Source organism: Excalfactoria chinensis, chromosome 9, assembly GCF_039878825.1.
Source record: "Excalfactoria chinensis isolate bCotChi1 chromosome 9, bCotChi1.hap2, whole genome shotgun sequence".
In the NCBI taxonomy this organism is placed as follows: Eukaryota; Metazoa; Chordata; class Aves; order Galliformes; family Phasianidae; genus Excalfactoria; species Excalfactoria chinensis.
Genome location: NC_092833.1, coordinates 19,332,577 through 19,356,972, shown reverse-complemented (window position 1 = coordinate 19,356,972; position 24,396 = coordinate 19,332,577). Strand labels below are relative to the sequence as shown.

General features: G+C 48.0%; 3 protein-coding genes across 10 annotated transcripts in view; 1 reads left to right on the top strand and 2 right to left on the bottom strand.

The window, feature by feature from the left end:
- The window catches only part of MED12L (mediator complex subunit 12L), a 98,874-nt gene that overhangs the window by 36,861 nt on the left and 37,617 nt on the right, over positions 1–24,396 (top strand). The gene's annotated exons all lie outside the window — the stretch shown is intronic.
- GPR87 (G protein-coupled receptor 87) lies at positions 8,528–10,129 on the bottom strand. Its single transcript, XM_072344727.1, has 2 exons — positions 10,096–10,129; positions 8,528–9,564 (listed from the first exon to the last, which is right to left on the bottom strand). The coding sequence occupies exons 1-2, from the start codon at positions 10,127–10,129 to the stop codon at positions 8,528–8,530; spliced, it is 1,071 nt and encodes a 356-aa protein (XP_072200828.1).
- On the bottom strand, positions 22,991–24,016 carry P2RY13 (purinergic receptor P2Y13). The gene has a single exon (XM_072344916.1). It carries the CDS (start codon positions 24,014–24,016, stop codon positions 22,991–22,993), a length of 1,026 nt encoding a protein of 341 aa, XP_072201017.1.

The following is a 24,396-nucleotide window of genomic DNA, read 5'->3' as shown; positions in this document are numbered from 1 at the left end:
GCAGATGACTTAACCTCTGTCTTGCAGTGCACTACCCAGGGCACCCTCAAATACACATTGCCCTGGCAGACTCTTCTTTCATGCTTGCAGAAGGTGTGCAGTGCTGCTGCTTCGCTACAGTGCTCCCATCCTGCGCACAGCCAGGGCGTGCTGACCTGAGTTAACAGTCCCTAAAGGTCACTGAGTCTTTCTCAGTGAAATATGGTGACATCTTCAGAGACCTTAACAAAATTGCCTTGCATTTTTGCTCCAGCTTGCAGCTGAGGAAGGAAGTGGTGAGAGCCAGGGGTTGCAGGCTTGAACCCTGCTCTGATTCATGCAGTCTGAGTGACAGTCCTGCAGCAGGGAGAAAAGGCTTTCTGGCTGCATGGCTGCTAAGTGACCTCGTAGTGTGTAGCAGAGCAGCTGCGTGGCCCTTTGCTCTGTTCCTGCTGCCTGTGTGATGGATGTAACTGTTTTGTCCCCAGGGTCAGCCGCTCCCCTCTGCTTGGGCTGGAAAGATCTCAATGGGCTGTGAGCAGTGGGTGGAAGCCCCGGGGCTCCCTGGGGGCAGAGCAAAGCTGTGCCGGGCTTCCAGGTGGGGCCCAGGTGAAAGCTATGGTTGTGGGATGTTACCTTGCTTTAACCAAAGCGTGTTTCAAGAAGGTGCAGATTCTCTTTAATTGCTCAGAAAGCAGAAACAGAACTCGAGAGGCACTGCATGTGTCCTGGGTTGGAGCCCCGTTTCCTGTGGTGAGTAGGACAGCAACTAGTGGCAGTACAGACTCTTCCTTCTTTACACCTGTGTCTGTGGTCCTGTGACGCAGGTCCTGTGTGTTGTGCAGGATTGGTGGTAGACCAGGCTGTCAGTTTTGTGAAGGCCAACACAGGTGCAGCATTGGGAAGCTCTTCAGCTCTCAGGCTGTGCTCTGGTGTGTGCTGGGCTGTAAGGCCCTGCTGCCAGGAGCCCTGTGCTTCAGGGCTGCTCTGAGCTGCCGCTCCTGGGCAGCCCCTGGTCACCATGAGCTGCACTGCTGGGTGAGGAGCCTTGCTGCGGGGCGGTGGGGTGAGTACTGCCCTACTTGCCCTCCTCTGGGGGGGATATTCTGCACCAGCTAAGGACCAAGCACAACAGGCTTCTCAGATGCATGCAATGCAAGAAGGCATGCAGTCAATTTTTTATCTCTTTCCCTCTATCCCATTGCCATGTATTTTTGGTTCTGGGAAATGAGGAATTGGATAGCAGAGCTTTATAAGCCTGCGGCCCTCTGAGGCAGACTTTGTATTTAATTCTGCAAAGACTTTTCTTTGTTTTTCTGTTTCTTCTTGTTTTTAAATTTAATTTTCTTTTTCCCAGTAACAGCCTCAATATCCCTTTTGGGACCAGGAACAACTTTCACGCTGTGACTCACAACAAGCTTTTTCCAAAAACTTCCTCATCTAAACCTAAAACTGAAGTAAGCAGACTTCTATTTCTGTCCAGATGAAATCCTTGCAGAGAGGGAAGAAAAGGGTGGTCTGGCAAGAGAAGGAAGTTTGAAAGGCAATCATAAAAGGCCCCAAACTACCTTTGTGTTTTGTGCAGCACAGGCAACTGTTCATAGCCTCATACTGTCTTTCCTTTTTCAATGAAAGCAGCTCTGGAAGCTCTAAGTCGTGGGAATCTGTTGTCCTTTTATTGTAAATTAAGAACAGTAAACTTTCTCCATGCCTTGCCTGAAAAATTCCCTTTATGGAGTCAAAAAATCCACAGACTCAGATTCTCTTCTCTACAATGTCTTAATCAGTCCACGAAGTTATTCCTTGTCACTCAAAGTTGTTGCCCATTAAATGTCTTGCTGCAGGACATTGGTCTGCTGTGTTTAAAGTTTAATTTAATCAGGCTGTGGGGTCTCAAAACCCACCAGGACAGGTTCCCGTGTGACCTGATCTATGCATTTCTGCTCCATCGGGGGATTGGGCTCAGTGATCTTTCAAGGTCCTTTCCAATCCCTGATGTTCTGTGATTCTGTAGTTCTCTTTACTAACCAGAAGTTTCCTGGAAACATCACATCTGGCAATCATCTCAGCAGTGCCAGTTGCCCTGTCCTGCTGATAACTGATGCCCTAAGCCTCTAAGTATGCACAGAACTGGAAAACTGCTGCAGTGGGGGTGAGTCCTACTCTTACAAGAAGGAATCCTTCATGGAGAAACCTTCTGATTTCTGTGCCTGGTAGACTGTTAACTCCTGGCTTTGTGCAGATATGTGTGAAATCACTGCAGAGATATCAAGGACTGGCTCTGGGACTGTGAAGCTGTATGCAGGAATCGCTTGAATGATATGCCGGTCTAGCACATGCTGAAGCAGTAAGGACACTGAGATGACACAGTGAATTGTGTTATTTGTGAATGGAGTTACCTGTCAGGAGGTTCATTTGTCAGTGGGACAGGACTTGTGGCTTTTCGTCAAAGCATGTGGAGGAAATGTTCTGCAGTATACAATGATGTGAGGGCGCAGACCTCTGTGGCATTGATGCTGATCAGGCATCAACTGGCACTGATCTCCAGTGTGAGGAGAACTATAGGGCAGTTTTGATGGCATGCTTTTAAATACTTGGGTTTTGAGTGGAGAATATTCTCCATTCGAAGGGGTTGATTTGATTTGGGAAGTCTGACTTGAAATGTTCCTAAGTGTGCAAAGTGGTTCTTGGCACTTTCCAGCACATATCACACACCCATTGCTCTCCTGCAGCCTGGAAGTGGGGCTTTGAAGCTGTGAAGTGGTGGTTTGGGTGTCTTCCTATCTCTTTTCCCACTGCTTCCCCACGCTCTGGAAGGAAAAGGAAAAGAACACTTTGAAACAGAAAGTGAAGCATCCTGTTCTTGTCAGCCCTGCTAACAGTGAAGGAAAGCACTGATGTGCGATGTGGCAGGCATGGCTGCTGCTTCCCAGCTGAGAAGGCAGGCTGACCAACACGTGTGCAGCAGAGCAGTGATGCCAGAACTGACTTCTCAGCTCTGCATAATAGAGTTCTGGAAATGAGTGCTTTCAGCTTTGATGTTGGGAGAGTGCCCAGCGCTGCCCACCCAAGCCCAACAGCATACCATCGTAACAGTTCTTGTTTGCTCTGCTTACATACACTGGTTTGAATCCCCAGAATGAGAGTATGAAAATGTTGTTAAATGCAGTCTGCCTTTGAATGGAGTCTTAATTTCATTCTTTATAGAGGATATAGTTCTATATTTTTTTAGATTAAAATCCTGTGTTGTCACTTAGTTCTTGCAAAGCCAAGGGTTCTTTCCTGTGCTTTGCCAAGTATATCTGGGCAGCTGAACCCAAAGTATTTTAAAGTAAGCTGAGGGGCATCTTTGGTTAGGCAGCATGACTTTATTGCCCAAAAGGAAATGTTAGGTGACGGTGCTTGCCTTTCATAATGAGTAAAGAACACAGTCTTGTGTGTGTATTTAGTGTACTGAGATAAAGGAAGAAAAGCTTAAAAAGGACCTTTTCATGCTAAGTGTTCAAAGCTGTTCCAGTGGCTTTAAAGAGCTGTTCTGTTTTCAGCCTGTTAGTGATTCTCCCTCTTCAGCTTTACTTGTATTATTATTCCATGTTGTTTATTGTTAGAAGTAGAACAGCAGAAGCAGAGCACCGCTTGCCAGGAAAGCAGAAGTGAAATGAACTTGGCCTACCTCTCTGAAGATCACAAGTAGGCAGCAAATACTGGAAAAGGAAGGCAGTGCTTAGTAGGCCGAGTGCACTCAGACACCAGTTGGCCAATGGAATGGATTCCAGTTGGTTTCTCTGAAGCTGCGCAGGGCTTTTGATGCAGAGGACAGTTCAAGCTTTGCAGCCGTTAGTATGAAATTGTTTTAAAACGTGATCATATGCTGATAAGTAACAGAATCCAAGGGTGATCAGCTTTGGAGATGACTTCCTTGTGTTGTATGTTGTATTATGGAATGTGTCATTGTAGGATTGCATGAAGTCATGGCTGTACTTCTTGGTTTGCGATGTCATTATTGGTTAAACTTGCCAGAATATTTACATTAAAGGTACCAAAGAAGTTCTGCCTTCCATATAAGACTGAAGTGTGCAGCTCTGAGTGAGTGTGTGAGGTCCCAGAAAGGGAGAGAAATGCCATGTTTTCAAGTGCAGGCTGCCACTCTGTGATGGATTAAACGTTACAGCACACATAATTTTTTTGCATGATTCAGAGAGAAGCAATCATTTGTTCAGGGGCGGAGGATTAAGAGCTTAGAGGGCGGGCGGGAAGCCTCAGCTCTGTGTACAGTTTCACCCCATCGGAATGATTCCAGACGTCAGGGCAGACTGAGGGGTCGCTTCATTATGCAAACATGGATATTTTTCCAAAATGCCAGCCAATTTTAATATATAAGGATCTGCAGACACAGCTGCTATTTCCAAAGGGTCAGAAAGCGGTGAGTGTGATCGCCAGGAAGACTCCTGCTGTGTATCACGTGCTTTTGGTGGCTTAAGGACAACTGATAATGTATTTCACCCTCAGCTGTGTAAGTCTTTTTCTTCCCCTGAACTCCAAAACTCCCATCTCCTGGTCTTGTCATTTATATTTTATTAAGAGAATAATTTGGAGGTTTGGTCTGAGCTGAGTGCCTGTGAAAGGAGGCAGCTTTTGTAGTCCTACTGATCAGATCTACATCAGAACCAGAGAATGCATCTTCGTAGCCAGAAACAGGAGAAAACTGACACGGTGTTGCAGTTCAGCTGGTTACAGAGGGGCTGGCCGTGGTGGTGGCCAGGTGGTCTTTGTGCCAGAGGCTGCTGGCAGAAGTGAAAGCTGGGCTGGTAGCTCTGCTGCACTTGGGAACAGGAGTGGGGCTGCTAGGCTGAGATCTGATCTTTTCTAAATACTGCCCCAAACCATTGCCATATGTGCACAATATACCCTAATATTATTAGAGGTCTGTGCCTCGTTATCAACCCCTTCCAACCCAACTAAATTTGAAATCACATAGCTGTGTTTATTTACATCCAGTTGCTGTGAACGGACTAAAGTGGAATGAACAATATAAATATTTGTCTAGAATAATCCCTCTAGAACTCATGCTATCTACGAAGGCACTGCAGGACTTACGAATGGGTGTTTTAAGCTATCAAAGTGTGCCAGCAAATATTTTCTGCCCAGTGTTGCTTTGCTGGCTGGTAGGTGCCTTGACATCTCTGCAGAATAGCCTCGGGAGGCCTTACAAGGACCTGTCTCCAATTCTGTCTGGATCTGGCTGTGCTCCGATGGCTCGGGGCACGGGATGTGGGGCGCTGGGGCTGCGATGGTCACACCGTTAGGGTTGTTGAGGAGGTTCTGGTGTATGTCAATGCAAAGACACCTGCAGAACTTTTGGGAATTTTGCTTTGCTGTTTTAAGACACCTTGGAAGCTGCATTGGTGGAAAGTTGTGGTAAAGGGGATTGCTGGAGTAATTTCAAAAGCAAAGCACACAATGCATGCAGTGCCGTGAGTCTTGCACAGATGGAGACCTGGAGTTGTCTTGAAGTACATCTCCAGAAACATTCCTTCCAGGGCAGCCCATGGTTCAGGCAGCACTATCAATTACAGCATAATGCAGAACTTCTTCAGTCGCTGTCACTGGTGTTCGCTGTGTGCTCCTTGCTTTCTTGGGCCCTGTTTGCTGTCATACTTTCACCTGGAGGACTTTCCCTGTAGAGTGTCCTGCAGAACACAGCAGTCCCAACCTGCGTGATCCAAACTCAGGTGTGTGCCTGCCCTCTTCTGCTTACTGAAAGCACAGCCTAGGTCAGCATCTGATGCTGTTCCTATAACTGCTTGTTTCAGGAAGAACTTGGGCACAGTACAGAGAATAAGGAACACTGGAGTTATGGTTGGAAGAGTGGGGAGTGAGTCATGGTGTGGTACTGTGGGGGCTGAGCGGGGAAACAGTGCTGTGCCATTGAAAGTTACATCACAGGACAAGGAGTAGTGTGTGTTGAAGTACACCCATGTGTAAAAATGGACCAATTGGGGTGGAAAACAAACAAACAAAAACAGTTTTCAAGGCATATCTGCTTGACTCTTCTAACCTTGTTAGTGCTCGTGAAGTTTGTTTTGGTCAGAAATGGAGGGTTAGTTGAAAATCCAGCAATGTAAATAACCTAAGCAGATAGCAGACTTAGAGAGGAATGGTAGCTCGGAACAGGGAAGTGAAAAAGAATGATATGCCTGAAAGTGAGTCCTCAGGCTCTGCAAACCGAATGGCAACTGACACAGCTTCCTACCAGCAGCCCAGAAAAAGCTTGTTTCAGCAGTGGGTGTTGGAGAAGCGTGCTGTGATTCGGTCTATTTCTTCCTAGGAATAGAATGCTTTTAAAAACACGGGCATTAAATTTTAGTCATCTGATACTTGAGAAGTAGGATTTCTTTTACAACTCATTTTTAGTCCTGGAAGAAGACTTCACAAGCAGCATCTTCCAAGAACAGTTGTGTAAGCATGAGCGTAAGTTGTGAGAAATGCTGATCACAGATACAGCCTGTCAAAGATGAAGTGAGTGTACTTTGGGGCACTTCTATGAACAGCGCTGTCTGTATCACTGGGCTCTGCAGCAGAGCCGTTCCGACTGCCCTGTGCCAGCAGTGCTCAGCTGTGCCTCCTCCAAACACAGGACAGCCACACTGCTCCCCAGTGGGCCCTCTGCCTTCCACCAGGCACAGCTGCTTCATCTGTTTGGCCTTCTGGAAAGGGTGTCACAAGGCTTCAGAGGGCATCCCCTGGTGGCAGCTGTTTTGGGTAACAGATTGTTTTGGTATGAAATCATTACTTAAAAGATGTGTTCTCTGTTCTCTAGGAGGAAAGCTAACGTGAATGCATGAAGTGAAAACAAGTGGGGTAGTGAGAAACAGCAGCTGGTGTGCATGCAGTGAGCAGGAGCAGCATGCTGGAAGAGGCATAGGTGGAGAGAGGAGAACAGGAGGGGCTGAGAATGTAACGCAGTCACAGTGCAGTGTGATGAGCCGTCAGCCTCCCGTGGTTTACTGTTACTTGTGTCATAAAAGGGAGACCAGAAGTGTTCAGGCCTCACTTTAACTGTATAAGATGTAACAAGGAGCTGGTGTGCACACTGACCTTGCTGTTTCTCAGCTCTAAGCCAGCAGAGTGGTGTTCCATCTAACATGGAGCTTAAGAGAATTTGAACTATGCAGCTCAGTCACAGAAATGGTTCTTAATGTAGCTTCCTGTATGCACAGACTTTAAGTGTGCAGAAGGGCAGTGCAGCCCCAGAACTTGCCCTTGGTGGTGTGTGTGTGAGTGTAGTTTTCTACAGGGCTAAAGCAGGGTTTATTCTGTGGTATTCTGTCCATCTGCACTATTCGTGTCTTAAATGGGGTAAATATTGGAAGTGTTCTTCCCTCCTTTCCAGAAGTAGTCTTCCTCCCCCTGAGCAATGTCAGTAGTTTTGTAATGCTTGTGTTAATCCATCGATTTAATTCAAATGCTACCTGTGATTATATGTGGTATGCACTATCTGTGTTACGTACAACACACTGAAGTTTTTAACTATGTATTTAAATAGTACATAAAACTGAAATAACTTAAAGAGAGAACCCCTTGTTTTATTCATGCTGTGATAGTGAGCCATCAGCGTGGCGGTAGTGCTGAGTCCTGCCCTGTGCAGGGCCACTGAGGAGCTGTGCTTTGGTGCCCTCACTGATGGAAGCAATGGGTGAAGGAGGACAGGGGTGTTTGGGGCTGTTCTTTGAGAAGAGACAAACTGGAGGGTGTTTGGTTTGTGCTGGTGTCTGGCGGGGATGTGATGTGCTGGGCTGGTGTGCATTAGGGATTGTCCCATGGCACTCCTGTCCTGCAGCTCGGCTGGCAGTGCTACCAGGTGGGTGATCGTGGCTTCCTGCTGCCTGACCTTGCTGCGCTCGTCAGGAGCCCTGCCGATGGGCTCTGGGTGCCATGGCACTGCCCTCAGGCATCTGCTCTGCTCTGCCGCTGCCTCCTCCAGGTGCTGCCTTTAACCTGGCTTCTGTCTGCTGCCACAAGTACAGCCCATGCATTTTTTAAGCAATGTTTTGATGATCTTGTGCTCACAGTAACTAATCTAGGTGCAAATATCAACATTAATGTCTAAACTCTGCAAGGAGGTAGAAAGGAAGAACTAATCGAAGATCAGTGAGAGTAAAAAATGTGTTACAAATAAAATGAAACACTAAAGAGCGTTACTGAGCTGGAGTCATCACTGGAACTTGAACTGGGGGAGAGCAGCTCCTCTTGGTTAGTGGGAATGTTCTTTACATTACAAGATACTTCAGTGAGATTTCTTTGGCTTCTGCTAGCCTTAAGAAACAAAACAAACAAAGTAAATGTACCCAAACGCCTCTGAAGTGAACCCAATCTGTGTGCGTATTTATGATTTTGAGTAAAGATAGGTGTTAGTGAGCTGGGATGGCAGAGCTGTATGTGTCTGTACGCTCCTCAATGCACTTCTGTGGTCAGATACCCAGAGAGGTTTTATTTACATGCTGTACAAATACCCTCAGAAATGAGCAGCAGTCCTTGCGTGGGGAGCTCAGACGTCGGTGTATTCATGGTAGATGCGCACTTCAGACCTCCTGACACTCTGCAGAGACCTGATGCTCTCACTCCTGGTTCTCATATTTGATTTCCTGAACAGCCTTCGTGAGAACGATCTACACATGAAAAAGTAGATGATTGGATCTAGACAAACGTTACACGCAGACAGGAACAGTGTCATCTCCTTACAGTAATACAAGATTTTATGTGCAGAGTCATCCAGCAGTTTATCTAGATGGCTGAAAGTGAAGGGTATTCTGCACAAGTGGTACGGCAGGAAACAGGTGAAGAACACAGCTACTACAACCCTGATGCTTTGGTTATGTTTTCTCTTTCTGCTCGATGAGCTGATGAACTGTTTGCTCGATTTGTAAATGTACCTGGATATGGCAATGTAGCACCCTATAAGCACTATCAGCACCACCAGGAAGGTGCAGGTGTTGATGTAAATGACAGCTGTGTGCCACTTGACTCCCAAGGGAGACTTCAGCTTCATGCAGTCATCGATGTTCCTCCTAGTGGGGTAGCCGTTGGTGAGGATGAGGTTGGGTAGGGCGAGGAAGGCCATCACCACCCAGACACAGGCAGAGAGCACCTTGGTGAAGGTGATACTGTACATCCTGGAGTCCCCAAAGGGCTTCACGACCTTCAGGTAGCGGTCGATGCTGATGAGCCCGAGGAAGACGATCGTGGTGTACATGTTGGCATAGAACAGAACCGTAGAGTATCGGCACAGGAATGAGTTGAAGTGCCACGGTCCCAGCTGGGAGTCCTGAATTATCTTGAATGGGAACGTCAGTGTCATGAGCAGGTCTGCAACCACGATGTTCTTGAGGTAAAATATGAAGCTTGTTTTGTTTCTGATGTGGAAAAAAATCCACACCGCCAGGCCGTTCAACAGGATGCTTGCCAGGAAGATGACCAGGTAGAGCACAGGAAGGACGATGGTGGTGAACTCATCCTGCGTGGCATTCCCAGGGGGTCCCACAGAGCGGTTGGGGGCGGCGCTGGTGGCCTCGCTCAGGTGTTCCTCTGTGGGGTGAGAGCAGTGTTAGAGTGTTCATGGTGTCCTATGGATGGAGCAGTCTGAGAACTGTCCTCTAGAGCGTCACCTCCCTGGGCTGCTGTGTCAGCCACTGAAAGCAGCGGGTAAATCAGTGCTGCTGAACTCGGTGCATTGCAGCACACGGTGTGAGCACAGCAGTGCTGCTTCCTGCTGGGACAGGGGAGCAGAGCTCTGCTCATCCAGTTAACCAGAAACGGGGCTCTGGAGGGTCTCTTTGAGCCTATTCAAATGCTAATTAGAAATATAATTTACATGAATGTATTTAAAAATCGCATTCTCTGTGGATTTTAAGGTTTTGTGTACAAACTCCAGGCTCTTCTACATTATCTCACTTTTTTGTTTAAAACCCAAAATGTTTGTGCCTCGTCTTGGCCAGTAAGCCAGAACTGAAGCCTATGGGGCTGCATGTGGCAGAATACAGATGGCCTCTTTCAAAAGGACTCATCTGAATGTTGGTGGCAGCACTGGTGACAGTGAGTTGCTGTTCCCGGCTGTACCTGGTTGCAGTCCGTAGGACAGGTTGTACCCCATTATTTGTGGTGTGTTGTTGGCCGAGGTGCCTCAGGAGTCCCTCTGGCAGCCGCAGGTCCAGGCCTTGGTGTGGGTGGCACTGGCGTTACATTCTGGGGGAAAAGCAGAGGTTAGAGGCAGCCCCGGGCAGCCCTGCACCACTGGGGGAGCACAGGCACCAAGCGCTGTGAGGCTGCAAATGTGGGACCCAGTGTGTGCTATGAAGGCATGAAAATGGTTTGGCATTGCTCAAAGAAACCTGGTGATACCAATTTGTAAGGTAACACTGCAGATTATTGACTCTCGTATCATGCAAATGTGTATTTTTTCCGTGCTTCCCTTTCTGTTCATTAGTTTTGAAAAGAAAACTACGGCTAAAAGGCTCAGGTCTCAGCTGTTCCTCTGGCCCTGACTGCCTCTCCTATGGGGGTGCACAGCTGACAGAAGTACCGAGCCCTTTTGCAGATCTAAACTTGACGCAGGAAAGGAACGAGTTGTTCCTTCTTTCAAGGTCCCTTCCAACTCTAAGGACTCTCTGTGACTGTAAGTTTCACATTGTCAGCAGGTGGCAGTAAAGTAAATCATTGTGCCTTCAAGCCCTGGTTAAACAAATAAATAAATAATTGTAATTCTGTTTTTAAGCTTTTTCTCAATTTAGCTTCTTTTTGTCTGATGCTGTTTTCAAACTTTGGCTCCTGATGAGGCCGTCAGAAGTAACTGAGGTATTTTGTTTTGCCCTGTGCTGAGAAGCAGTGGTCTTCTTCCTAGAGAATAAGAAAAATCTCTGTCTTCCTGTTGTTTATAGTTCACAGCTATTCTTTTTTGCCCGAGAGGCACTGAGATCAAAAGGACTAGTGATTTTATGGAAAGATGCATATCTGTATCTTAGGCAAATAAGATGCTTATTTCCCTGTTTCTCAGAGCTCCTTTCCTGCCTGGTCCCCAGAAGGCTCCCTGCTGTCCTACAGCCTGGTGGGTGAGGCAGGGACTGGTGGCTGCAGTGTGCCTATCCAGCAACTGGGGAGTGTTGTGCGGTTCAATGGCCCTGAGTCAGTTCTGTGCCTCTTACTCCGGGTCCTGAAGGGAGTTGCTGTAAATCCTGTTACAAAAAGCTCACAAACTTTTCCACCTCTTCCTCCATCCTTCAGGTGGGTATTATCACAAAGGGGCTCCCACCATGGTGGGAGCTTGTTCTGTCTTCCTGCAAGCCAATTAGATTGAGCATGTGAGTGGATGTCCTCTCTGTTAATACTAAAACATGTTTAAAAAAAAAATCCCACGTGTTGGTTGGCAGGGGAAAGCAGTATTCACAGCTGCTGCCACAGAGCCGTGACAGCTGAATCACACTGGCAGCGCTCTGTGTCCTGCCTTGCTGGCACAGCTGAGCTCAGCATCAGCCTCTGTGCATGCAAGGGGTGGAGGATGGAGATCACACGTGACGAAGGCTGCCCCAGTTATGCGTTGCAGACTTTCCCTTATGCTGTTGTAATTCTGAAACTTTAACATCACAAACAGGTTGCTGAGGGCAGCAGAGATGCAGTCACAGCAGTTCCTGGTTGTGTGACAAATTTTGGGATGCACAGAAATGATCCTGCTTAGATTCAGAAATCCAGAGGTGTTCAGATAGCTTAATAGCCTTTAATGGGAAACTAAAGAGTACTGGGATAGACAGAGCACATCTAGTAGCATGACTTTGTCGTTTATGCTGGTAGGTGAGTGATCGTTACTCATCTGAGCAGAAGCTGGTGCATCCCTTGGCTCTGAAAGCTGTAGCTTTTCTGGTAAAGACCACTATATTCCAGACTTGAGGAGAACGAAGAAGGTTAAAGAATGTTGTAGACGTTTTGTGGTTGTTCTCTGGCTATGCATTCTGGTAGTGGCTTTTTTACTTGTCTGAATGTGGTGTTTCTATGCTGGACAAGGTTGGTTTTTAGCTCTTTGTCCTGTTCTTCACACTCTTTTCTTCAGACCAATTTCATCCGGTGTTTCTCCAGCCTCGTGCTTTCATACAAATACATTCTGTCCGGGTGCTTCTGAAGGTGCACTGGAAGCTACTCCTTTGTTCACGTACCTTTTTAAACCGAGCATGCTGTCTTCTCTGTAGCTCGTGCACTTTGCTGGCTGGTTTTTTTTCTGTCTTTCCCCTAAAGGCTGCCAGTTGCAGAAAATGTAGGTTAAGCACATACTGTTTCCCTGATGAGGTAACGTTCTGCTGCCGATGTTGACAGACTGGTTTACGTGCCTGACTGCAATGGCTTCAGATGAGAAATTAAGTAGTAGTCTGCACGGTAGATTTCACTGCCAGATGGGTAGAGAATGACTGTATGGTTTTTCTAATGAGTAAGGCTTTGGGTTGCCTCACTATTTGAAGAAATTCAATACTGTCACATTTAATTAATCTTCTTCTGTCTCTTCCTTGCAGCTCCTTAAAAGTTAGAAAATTTTCTTTGTGAGTTTGACAGAGACTTTGGCTCATGGAGCTGCAGGCCTTTAAGTGATGCCTGGTTACCTGAGCACAGTTGCCACTCACTGCATGTCAGCACGAGGTCTGGTAAGTGGCAGCACTAATGTAAGAGGTAGAAATGTGAAGAAGTTTTGTTAGATTTGCTCTCGACTGACTGTACTTATGTTCTTTCCTGTTGCCATCAGAACAAAATCACTGGCTTGCTTTACTATAAAGATTTGGGAGCATTAGTGCAGGCTGCAGAGTGTGTGTACTGCTGCAGCCAGCTGGCAAGCAGTAGTACAGAGCCTGCATCCCCGCCCTCTTCTTTACCTCCATCCATTCCCTCCCTGCATCATTTCAGCACACCTGGCATTGGGTGCCCATTGCTGTGGGCTGAGTGCTGGTGAGGTCATGCAGCTGCTTGTATTTCAGGCTGAGCCAGCTGTACGTGTTGGCTGCCTCAGACTGGAGCTGCTCCCACGTGTGCTGGCAGGGAGGCGACTGAAGGCACCCTCCTTGGGCTCTGTGCTCACTGCTTCCCATTCCTGCCTTTCCAGGAGGTGTGCTGGCAGCTCTGCGTAAAGCAGACACATTGCCACCCCTGACTGACTGAGCTTCAAGAGGGTAAGAAACCAGAACAAGGTATGACTGCAGCTGTGGGCTCCAGTGCCTGCTTAATCATACCCAGAAACAGGAACCAGTGTCTTGTCTCAGAGAGCTTCACGCCTGCCTCAGTATCTAATACAAAACCCACTTCTTGGTTTCTAGGTTCCTCCTGGAAGTTCCCCTCCATTCTGGGGTTCTTTTAGCAGCTGTGGCCAGCAGCTGTGGCCAGTAGCTCTGTCTCTGGACCAGCTGCAGTGCAGCTTGCTGCCTGCGGGAGAGCTCCTGGCTGAGAGCCCATCCTCTGCCATCCACTTGTCCTCAGTGAAGCCTGGTGCCAACCCTGGTGAAGGCTGCACCACGCAGCGTGCCACACCTGCTGTGGGGGAGCAGTCCCTGCCATCGCTAATGGAGACTTCTGTCCCCACAGCACTTGGCCCAGGAACTGGCTGTGGGAAAAACCCTCCGTGAGCTATTCCTGGGAAAATCAACATTTCCCCTGTGCAGTCAGTCACTCAAGTTTGCATCAATCCTTCTTAATCCTTTGCTATAAAGGTAAAAGTGCAGTGCGTATGCATCTGAGTAACCAGCACCATTTCTCCTTTTTGCTTTCTGCAGCAGCCTTTGCAGTGCCTTATTGCACATACTCCTTAAACATCACATTCAGCTCGTGCCTGTGACTGTTCCATTGTACAGTTTCAGGAGGCCTGCAGTGGGTGCAGCAGGATGCTGCAGTAGGATGCAGGTCATACAGGTAATGCTGTTCACGTGTGAAATTCTCTGTTTGCCACTCTTACCACCAGGTATTAAGTTCAGCAGGGGTAGGGACATACCTACAGCGTAACGCGATGTCTTTAGTTTATTAAAAATATCTATGCGTATCTTACTTTCTCAGCATCAGTTTTGGAATATTTTCTCCCAATGATTTTTTTAATATTTAATTTCAAGTGAATGATTACAAACCTTAATTTTCCAGTATGTGGGAGTCTGAAGTGAGGCCTGTTTGGGTTGCTGCCTCAGTTATCAAGTCTGTCCTTAATTTTCCTGTCTTTTGGGCTCATTAAAAGTTCATGGACTAATATTGCTTACTTTGAATCAGGTTTTCCATACACAGGTTACAAAACCTAGCAGAAGTTGTTCATCTTCAGTATAAGGCTGTGTATTTTGGCAACTCATTTGCTGCACCTAAAGATACATGAGTTCTCTTTCCTCTTAAACATGTATAAGGGTTCAACAAATGCTTTCAGACCTTTGGTTGCATTAATAAGGAGAACATGCATTTTCTGTGACCTGGAATCAGGAAGTACTGCCGTGTTGAGTACGGGTTGTGCTCTTTTGTGCTGTGCTTTGCAGCTGGCAGACTGGCTACAGTGGTCAGCTGTGTGCACGCTGTTCTCTGTTGCACAGGATGGACTTGCAAAGCAGAATCGAAATTCAGTGGTTGTAAGCCTTGCAGATGCTCATCTCAAATACTTATTGCTATGCTTTCTTTGGTTTTGCTCAGTGGTAACTTTATGAAGAAGATACTTTCAGCTCTGCTGAATGTGGGCTGCCGTGTGCCTCAAGGCCTGTGGGCACTCAGCTCAGTAACTCTTCTGTTGAGATTTTCAGCCTGCAGAACTCAGAAAATGGGAGTGAGAGCAACAGGATCCTCAGCATTTGTTCTTTGGTGGCCATCACTTTGCCAGTTCTAAAGCAGTGTGGTGTGAAGTGTAGTGCTCAGGCGTCTCTCTTATAGGCTGCAGTTGCTTTTACATGAAGGTTTAGGAGAGAACTGGCAGCAGAAAGGCCCCATGCAGGCCTGCAGGTAAAGGGCTGTTGGTGGCAGAGGAGCAAAGTGTTGCAATTCTGATTTTTTATTTTTTTCTAAAAACTAAGAGAGGACAATGCGGTGGTTGACGGAGTTGGGATAATTAATGTTTTCTTGGAATGGCAGCCTCTAATTAGGCAGGAGGGAGGGATTAGCTCTATAGTGCTTCTTTTGTCTCTGTCTAGAAGATGCTACTGGGTTGTTTCTGCTTGTGCAGAACCTGCCAATAGCAGAAGCCATACTGTAGTCCATGGAGGTTGCTGTCCCTGAGCCCCTGTTAGGGGGCTGCTGTGTAAGGTGCAGTCAGGATGCTGTCAGCCACACCATGGCACAGCAAGCACTGTTCCCCCTCCTCCCTTTCCTTTTGTAACTGCCACTGCTTTCTATCATTCATCTGGCAATTAAAAGAGCACCCTCCTTCCTGAATCTTCACCATCTTCTTCCTTGTGCCGTTGGCCTTGGCTCCTTCCTCTCTCCACACATTGTTTCTGATCTCCCACATGCTGTCAGCAGGATGGCAGTGATGTGGATGATGCTGGAGATCAGTTCCGTGCCTTTCCCTTCTTGCCAGCAGCTTGTTTGTCTACTTTGCCCTTCAGCTGCCCCTCCTGGGTGATAGGAAACAGAGTCAAAAAGCTTGGAACGGGACTTCAGAAACAGTCAAGATGTTGTCTAGGTCAGAAAAAAACAAAGGTTTGTGATTGCGTGGCACAGTTCTGGCTGCTGCATGCCGGCCACCTCTCCCAGGTGCTGCAGGGGATGCTGCGAGAAGGGATGAATAAAGTGGTGGTGCACACGTGTAGGCAGTGCCAGTCGGTGTTTGAAGTAATTCTAGACTCACTTTCAGGCTTTTTTTTTTTTTTTTTTCTCCCCCACTCAGTATCAAAACGATTTCTATTTCCTTTATACGCAATTCTAATTCCTGTTGCAAAAGGACAGAATCCACTCTGCTGCAGTCAGCTGGGTTTTTCTGTGCTTTGATGCACGTTGCTGACGTGGGCTCACCATGTTTGGTAGCGAAGTCAAAAAAGGAAGGAAAGGAGACACGGTTTGGTATGTCTGGGGAATGGCAGCGCTGGTGTCCTGCGGGAGCTCCCAGCCCTGTGCCCATGGCAGCAGTGCTGAGTGAGGGTGGCGTGGGCTGGGCTGTGCTCGCTGTTCTCACCTGGGTGTGACAGCAGCATTTCCCAATGAAAAGCAAGAAGCAGTGTGCTGCCATGATGGTGTCCTTTTGGGTTCAGGGTTGGTCAGATGTGTGACTGCTCCTGGTAGCGCAGGACCTGTGGTTTTGTCAAGAAGGTACTGGGATGTGTTATGGCCGGAAGAGCTGAAACAGCCAAGATGTGGGAATGAACTGCTGAAATCCTGCTGTGCTGCTCTGGCAGCGCTGGGTGAGCAACTCTGTCCTGGTTCCCTTAGAGGAATGTGTTGTGATGGCAGCATGGTGGCTGTAGACCTTGGTTCCTGTTGGGCGCATCTTCACTAGCCCCAGAGTTCTCATAAATGCAGTGTGCCTTGAGTTCCTCCTGGCCGACCTGGGCATCCCAGCACTGCCGTGTGCAGGAGCCAAGGGCTGCCACGGCCGTCTGGGCTGGGAGAGCCCTGCCCTGCCCAGCAGGCTGCGTGCTGCGGGGCTGCGTGCCGGCACAGGCCGTGCTGCGGGCACCGGGTGAGCTGGTCTGCCTGCTGCTGCCGCCCTGCCCTGGGGATGCCCCAGCAGCCTGGGAGGGCGCGAGGGTGAGACGGCAGCGGGCCGTGATGGGAGGGAAAGCCGCGGGCAGGAACTGGCGCAGTGCTGTGAGAGCGGCTGCTTGCTTCCCACACACCCTGAATGCAAACAGGCACTTTCTGCCTGAAACCCCTCCGCACACTTTGGCTGCTCTGCCTCCCCTTCCCTCCGCAGGGCGAGCCCTCAGACAGGCCGGGCTGTGCCGAGTGGCTGCCAGCTCTGGTGCCAACGCTCCTGGTATCCCCGTTTGTGAAGGAGGATTGCAAAATCTTCTCTAGAATGATGGAATGATATGTGAAACCCTATGAGAGTAACACCAAGCGTGCCCAATGAGAAGATAGATCTGTGCATCCCTATGGCGCACCTATGGCAAGCCATTTCTGTAGAACATAAAACCTTCGGTTGCATTGCTGTTTTCAGCTGTTTGTTGCTGAGCGAAACAACTTCAATCTGAAATACTTCTTAAATGACGGAGCTCTGTGGAAGTGCCCGTCCCGAACCTTGAGACAGATCCGACACACAGTGTAAGTTGCCTGCTCAGAGCTATGTGGTTTTTCCAGTGAACCTGGCAAGTTTTAACATGATCGGAGTGAAGCATGAAGGAAGAGAACCTTTACTCTGTACTAAGTAATTAAAAGAATTCAAGCACGCTTTCCTGTACTGAAAGAGGACAAAAGGATCAAATGCAAACCTCGGACAGCAGATTCAGATGTTACGGCTATTGGATCTTACTTGATATGACTTAACCTGTGCCAGGAAGTAAGGCATTAAAACCACAAACCCTCTTGCACTTTGAATAGTATCTCAGAAGGAATAATTAGTGGAAATATTTCTGTACTTTTCTCTTGGGAGAAAGATAACAAGTAACATTTACCACCAAATTGATAAGAGATCGGAAGCTCCCACTACTTGAGTCTTCATCATGCTTTTAATTGCTCTGATCCTCAGTTTATGCTTCCATGTCTGGTTTTTCAGCAATTCTGTCTTAATTCCCACTTTCTTTTCGGTCAAGAGCGATTAAGAATGGGAAGATGTACAGAGCAACCTATCAAATGCTTTACAGATGGTCAGAAACCACTTACCTGTCCCCACTGTCGCCCTCCGTTTGTCTCTGAGCTGCATCGCGGAAGTGCCTCAGACTCCTCCAAAATGCATCTTGAGATGAAAACGGTCACGGGAGTATTTCTTGCGATAAGGTGGTTAAATAAACCATATCTGGAAGTAAGCTTCTGCGCTTCCAATCGCCTTTCTTTGTGGTACCTGATCAGAGAGGCAGAATTCACCTGGCCAGGAGCAACTGGAGCAACTGGCTCTCTCATTCCCAGGAATGACTCACATGTCGGGTAGGCAGCGCGCTCGCGCCCGGCTCCGGAGCAGCCCAGGCCTGGGACGCAGCCGTGATTCACCCAGGGGCGGGCTGGTGTCTGCCCCGGGCAGCGTGCGAGCAGAGCGCGCTGTGCGCTGCCACCTGTGCAGCCGTGCCTGTGCCTTCCAGCTAGGACTGTTTGTCTGTGCAGTGAGTGCAAACTGAGCGTGAGGCTGAAAACTCTTGTGCTGGGTAGATGCAAATACTTGCTAATCTAGATTATCGTGTCAGTTATTAATTTGACTGCATTTGGGCGTCTTTAATGTTGTGCTTTGAACAGATCCTCTCTTCCAAATGTGGGATGAAAGTGAATTGTGAAGTCTGTAACTATTTCAACTGAAATGACTGGGCTGCCTGTTGGTTTTGTGCTTCCTGCTGTCACCGTGCTCTGAGCCTGACCCTGGGCCCTCTGGCTCCTGCAGTGCTGTGCTGCCGGTCCCGGTGTGTGTCCTGAGCAGGGGAGTGTGGTGGCCTTGTGAGCACTGAAATAAACACCGAAGCAGAGTTAGAGAAGCAAGAATTTAGCTGTGTGTCAGTAGAGGATGAAGTGAATGATTTCCCATTTCTGCAGCCTTCTTAAATAGAAAACAAAGACAGCACCCTCCCTCCATTAAATCTTCCGGAGAAAAATTCATTTTCCAGGTTGCACATCCAGAGCAGTGGCTGCCACATCGTGTTTCCTTGACTTTGGTGTCTGTTCCACCCAGACTTCTTCGTGCACACTTTGCTCTCTTTTCCCCAGAGCTGTGGGTGATGGAACCCCCAGCTCTGCTTTTCTGACATCAGAGCCTTCTGTGCAAGTTCCTTTGGCAGCTGCCTGGAGCCTTGTTGAGCCAGAGCCAGGCCCACCAGCTGCCATACCCGTGGTGCATTGCTTCCTCTGGCTGCGTGTGCAGGGGAATCCTGAGATTGTTTTCACATTTTTGCTCTCTGCTCACTCCTGGGCAATCTCTGTGAGGTTCTCACTTGCCTCAGGACCTCTCCCTTAATCAGATACAGTCCCTGATTGCAGGAGACTTTTGACAAGGTTCATCAAGATCAGCTTTTGCAAGACAAAACAGATAATGCAAAAGAAACTGGCAGGAACACAAATTATACTTCTGCTGTATGTGATCTGATCTCAGGAGCTGGGTATTCTGACATTAACTGGTGGTCCTTGCTGCTTGCACACAGCTTGCATGCGGCAAAAGAAACCTTCCTCTTCCATTCAGTTTTTTTCACAATGGATAGTCACTCTCTGGGATGTCTGAACAACACTGAATTCCAATATCTGGAGTCTGTGCTCCTCGAAGGACTGCTGAGCTCAGGCACTGACCAGATATGTTGGTCGTGGTCCCAGCATTGCTGTGCAGTGGGCAGCCACGTGCTGCTGCATCTGCTCTGGGACCTCAGGCATCTCCAGTACTGGGAACTTCTCTGAGTTCTCAAACAACGCTGTGAGAAGTGCCATTGGGAGGGGGGAGGAGAGATAAAGGGAAAAGAAAAGCAATTTCTTACAGAGATCCAGGTGTTCAGTAGTTGTCGTCCTGTTTTTTAGTTTTTTTTTGTGTGTGTGTGTTTTGTACGTGGTGTGATTGCACACCAACTTTTCTTTAAAATCTCTGTGTTTTGATAGGTTAGTAAAGCTGAATGGGTTAATAAACTGTGCTGCAGCATCCGCAGCAGGCTGCTAAGTTGGAGAAGCTGCGTGGTGGTTCTCAGGTGGGAGCAGGTCCAGGCAGGCCTGCGCACAGAAGGGAGATGCTGTGGATGGGAGTTACTGTAAAAGCAGAACCAATGAGATGTGGGGCTTCGGTGTACTGAGACCTGTAACCATCATTGCTCAAAGGCTGGATGTCCCTTCTTGTGTTCTGATGATTACAGAGTGATTCTCAGATTGCGTAAGAGTCTGAACAACTTCATTGCAGTAATTATTGTGTTGCTTTACTGTAAAACTCCTTTACTATCACATTGGCAGTACAAACTGTGGGGTTACTTTTTAAGAAGATTAGTCATCTGGATAATACATGAGAATCACTTTTTGTCTTTTGAAATAGAAAAAATGGTGGAACCTGCCATGCCATGCTTCAGTGTGCAGGAGGTGCAGGGTCCTGGAGATGCCTTGGGAGCCTCCAGCCCTGCTTGCTCATGAACAGTCATATGGGGAGTATCCTGGTTGCTGGGCTTGGCTTCCCAGCTCTTATTCACAATACAAATTGTCTTTTTGTATTCCAAGTGAAGTATGCTGTATACCATGAGGTTTGTACTGGATCTGGGCAGCCAGGGCATGTGAAGTGCAGAACTTGTCCTGAGGAATGAGCTTACTGTCCCTCTGATGCAAAATCTGGTGGGCTAAGTTGTAGGTGCCTTTGGCAATGGCTCTTCCTTTTTCATGGAAGCAAGTAAAATAAAAAATAAGAAGAACTATACGCTAGCCTTTGTGTACCCAAATAAGATGGGTTTCCTACAAAACTGGTCTTCCTGGTGCCCCGTGGTTCCCCTTTTGGAACCCAACAAGCTGTGAAATGTTTGGAACGAGAGTCAGTAGTTTTCATGGGAAATCAGAGCCTGGGAGCCTGCTCTAGGCTCATTTGTCCAAGCAAGTCCAAGGCCTGCTGCCAGCCTTCCCACTTCTAGGCTGTGTGGGGCTCCTTGTCTGGACTGTAGACAAGCCAAGCAAATGCAAACTTGGCTGTGGAAAGGAAAAGTCTCAGTGCTGCATCATGACGATGATGGGCTGCGTGTGCCAGGTCTGTGCTGTGTAGCTGCTGTAATACCTCTGTAGCTCTGGGGCAGAAGTGTCAGCACCTTTCCAAGTTAATTTGGGGGAAATTCAGATTTGGAAAAATAGTGACTCTTGTTCTGAGTATGCTGTAGGTGTTCTGCGAGTGAGACAGATTCCCAGGTGGCTCTGGCAGAGCCCATGAGCAGCCCTGGTGCTGTGCTGCTGCCAGCCATTCACTGTGGGGCAGGCCTGGACTCGGGGTTTACCCCTGCTCATGTGAGAGATAGAATAGCACTGTGCCATTTTTTGAGCCTCAAAAAAGGAGGAGGCAGGGATCTAAAAACTGTCAGACTGTTAGAATTTAGGAGGCTGCTCCTGACAGTGGGTCAACTAAACACCCCATCCTCCCAGTCAGCAGGTATTTCCCATGGCAGACCTTGGAAACTGGCTGCTCACTACCATCCCAAGAGGCTGTGGCAGGACAGATGACTCAGGAGCCTTGGGAACCTCTGGCACACCCCATACTTAAGGAGCACCCCTGCCTATTTTGTGGCTGCCTCCACCTGTAGGCACAGGCTGCTGGTGTGTGCCCGTGTGCTGCAGGTGTGCACACAGCATTAATGGGAGTGCTGTGATCCGAGCAGTAGAAATGTCTATTTCTTTAGGCAGTTGTTAAAGTGATGGGTGTTTTAACAGCTAAGAATTCAGTTTCCAGCTGTAAATGGGTGTTGTATTAAAGAAAGCATATCTCCTCTGCTAGGCACAATAATATGAGCTGAAGTTGCTGTGTGGTGCATCCAGCTGTGTGGTAGAGACTGGGTGTCCTACAGACAGATGGAGTTACATGCAGTAATCTATGGACAACTTTGGAAAGATCAAGCAGTATGGAGCAACCTGTATGACTACATTATGCTACTGTAAATAGGCAGTCTAAAAGCAGTAACTCAGTGGTAATTGTAGCATCTGGCATGTGCGGTGGGCAGCAGACTGGCAAGAGAGCCTGAGAAGGGTAGTTTGCAATAGGGCCTGGTGCATCTTTTCCTGGTGCTGGGCTCCTCCAGATGTCTGGACGTGGTACTGGGCTCCCTGTGGTGTAACCAGGTGGGAGTGCTGCAGGGAGTGTACAGTGTGATGTGGTGGGGCAGGAGGGGTGGTGGAGGCACAGGAAGCAGTAGGGGTACACTGAGCAGCAGGTGTGGCAGTGGGGTTACAATAAGCAGCAAGGCCAGTGGAAGGGAGCAAGTGGTAGTGCTTTCCTGTGGCTGCTTCTGCAGCACCACGTCATCTGAATAGTTGCCCTTTGCAGTCCTGGGACCTCTGCTGGCCCAGCCTCATCGGCTGCTTGGGGAGTGAGGTGTAGCAGAGCCGCAGTGTCCTCTGCTAACTTCTCTTTGGGGTGGAGAGGAAGGGTGAGGAAACGGGTAGGCGGCAGGAAGGTAGTTGTGTGGGAGGTGGGTAGGGACAAGGAGCGTGGCCTCCTTCCTTCTGCCAAGTGCGTTTCCTCCTCCCCACCCCGTGCCCTGCCAGCCGGCCTGGCGCCGGGGTGAAACCTTCTGGGTTTTGTTCCCAGATAAAGCTAAACTGTTGGAAGCAGCTGTAGCCGCTGAGCTGTGAAGTGTTAATAAGAAATGTTGGTTTTTCGTTTGTTTTATGTAAAGCAGATAAAATTATTCCATAGCTTGTTCTTAAGCGATATGAAGGTGTGTTAATTCATAGACAACCATTTTATTCTGTGGAGTGGATGTGACTTGGCGACCGAATCAGCAAAGCCTCTGCTCTTCTTACCTGTGCAGCAGCAGCACAGGGCTCCAAGCTGATCAGCGTTACGCATCATTGATGCAGGCAGTTCAGATTGATGTGGTTACAGCTGTGAAGTCATCAGTGATCCAAAGCGATACACATCTCTGCGGTACGAGTGCAGCGGCACTGTGGCCAGGCAGGCACATCTCAAACACAGCTGGGCTTTTCCGGCTTTGGTTACTGATGGGGTGTCAATGAGAAGGGGAACAGACTGGGGAAAGACCTATGTCAGATCAGCTGACAGATTGAGGTGTAGCTTTTTACCTGCCATGGCTAAGGAGTGAGCACAACTATGGAAATCCAGCCTGCCCTTTTTATTAAGTGTTACAGCACCACCACCCTTCGGTTTTCTACAGCAGCAGTAAAACAAATTTCTTAATTTTTCTATGGGTTTGCAAAGACTCCAGAGCATGAAGCCACAGAATCAAGATTCGATGGCCAAGGTTCCTGTGTCCAATTCGGTTCTTGGGTTCATATGAACTGTTCTCTGAAGTTTGTTCACTTTCCTGCATAGTATCTTCTCCAGGAATGGTTTGCACAGGAACATGTATATCAAAGGGTCCATGCAGGTGTTTGTGGCAGCCAGCCAGAGAGTGCTCTCCTTAGCGACAAAAAGCTGGTTCTGCAAGCGGCAGTCCATCTGGGTTGTCGTTTGACTCAGGGTGTAGGGAACCCTGCTGAAGTGGAAGGGGGCAAAGCAGAAGAAGAACACAGTGAAAATGATGAACACTTTCCCCTTGACCCTTTGTTTCTTTTTGCTTTTTTTCTTCTGTGTTTTCGAGTAAGACTCGTACACCTTTTTAGCAATAATTACATAAAATAGAAGCATAAGAATGAGAACGGCCCAGAAGACAAACTGGCAGATGTAATTGACAGCTTCGTGCCATTTGAGTCCAAGGTAGCCCTTTAGCGAGGCACACTTCTTCACCGACTGCGGTGTTGCTTTCTTGTTTGATAAGATCATGTTTGGCACAGAGAGAACCAGGAAGAAGAGCCAGACCAGACCCGCGAGGATCTTTGCTGAACTCACTTGTTGCACCCAGAACTTCCCGAAAGGTCTCACGATCTTGAGAAACCTATCGAAAGCAATGAGACCGAGGAGCACTATGCTGATATACATGGTGTCATAAAATACTACGGCTGAAAAGCGACAGACAAAGGCCTTCAGTTGCCACGGTCCCAGGCCAGAGTCCGTGAGGATTTTCAGAGGAAGCATCAGAGTCATTATAAAATCAGATACTAAGGTATTTTTCAGGTAGACAATGAAAGTCGATGTGCTTGGAATATGGAAGAAAGCCCAGATAGCCAGGCTGTTCAGTGTGAGTCCCAGCAGGAAGATGAGCGTATAGAGCACTGGGAAGACCAGGTGGGTGAGTGCGGTCCCACGGTGGCATGGTACGGAGGAGGTGCTGGAGTTACTGCTGAAACTCTCATTTGCAAAGTCTTCCATCTTTCAAAATAGACTTGGATAAAAAAGAGAGAGACAACATAAAGCATGACAGTTTGTATTCAAGATGGCAAGTTGCTCATTGAGATCAGCATGTTTTTACAACAGCACACAAAACCTCTCAAGCGCACATTGAACAAACTGACCAACATTAAATGTAAACCTTTGTTGAAGGTTGAGTTGTTTACAGAGTAGCGGAGAGCTGAAAGGTTATAGTGGTAGAATGCCCAGAGAACCATTTGTCTTTACTTGGAAACATATTCTGACATGGAGTACGGATTTTATGTTTGGGGCTGGAAAGCCTCCCAGGTGCCTCTAGGAAAGCAAATTCTGGTATTTCGTACCCAGCACGCACCATCCTTCCTTTCTCAGCACAGGTTTTA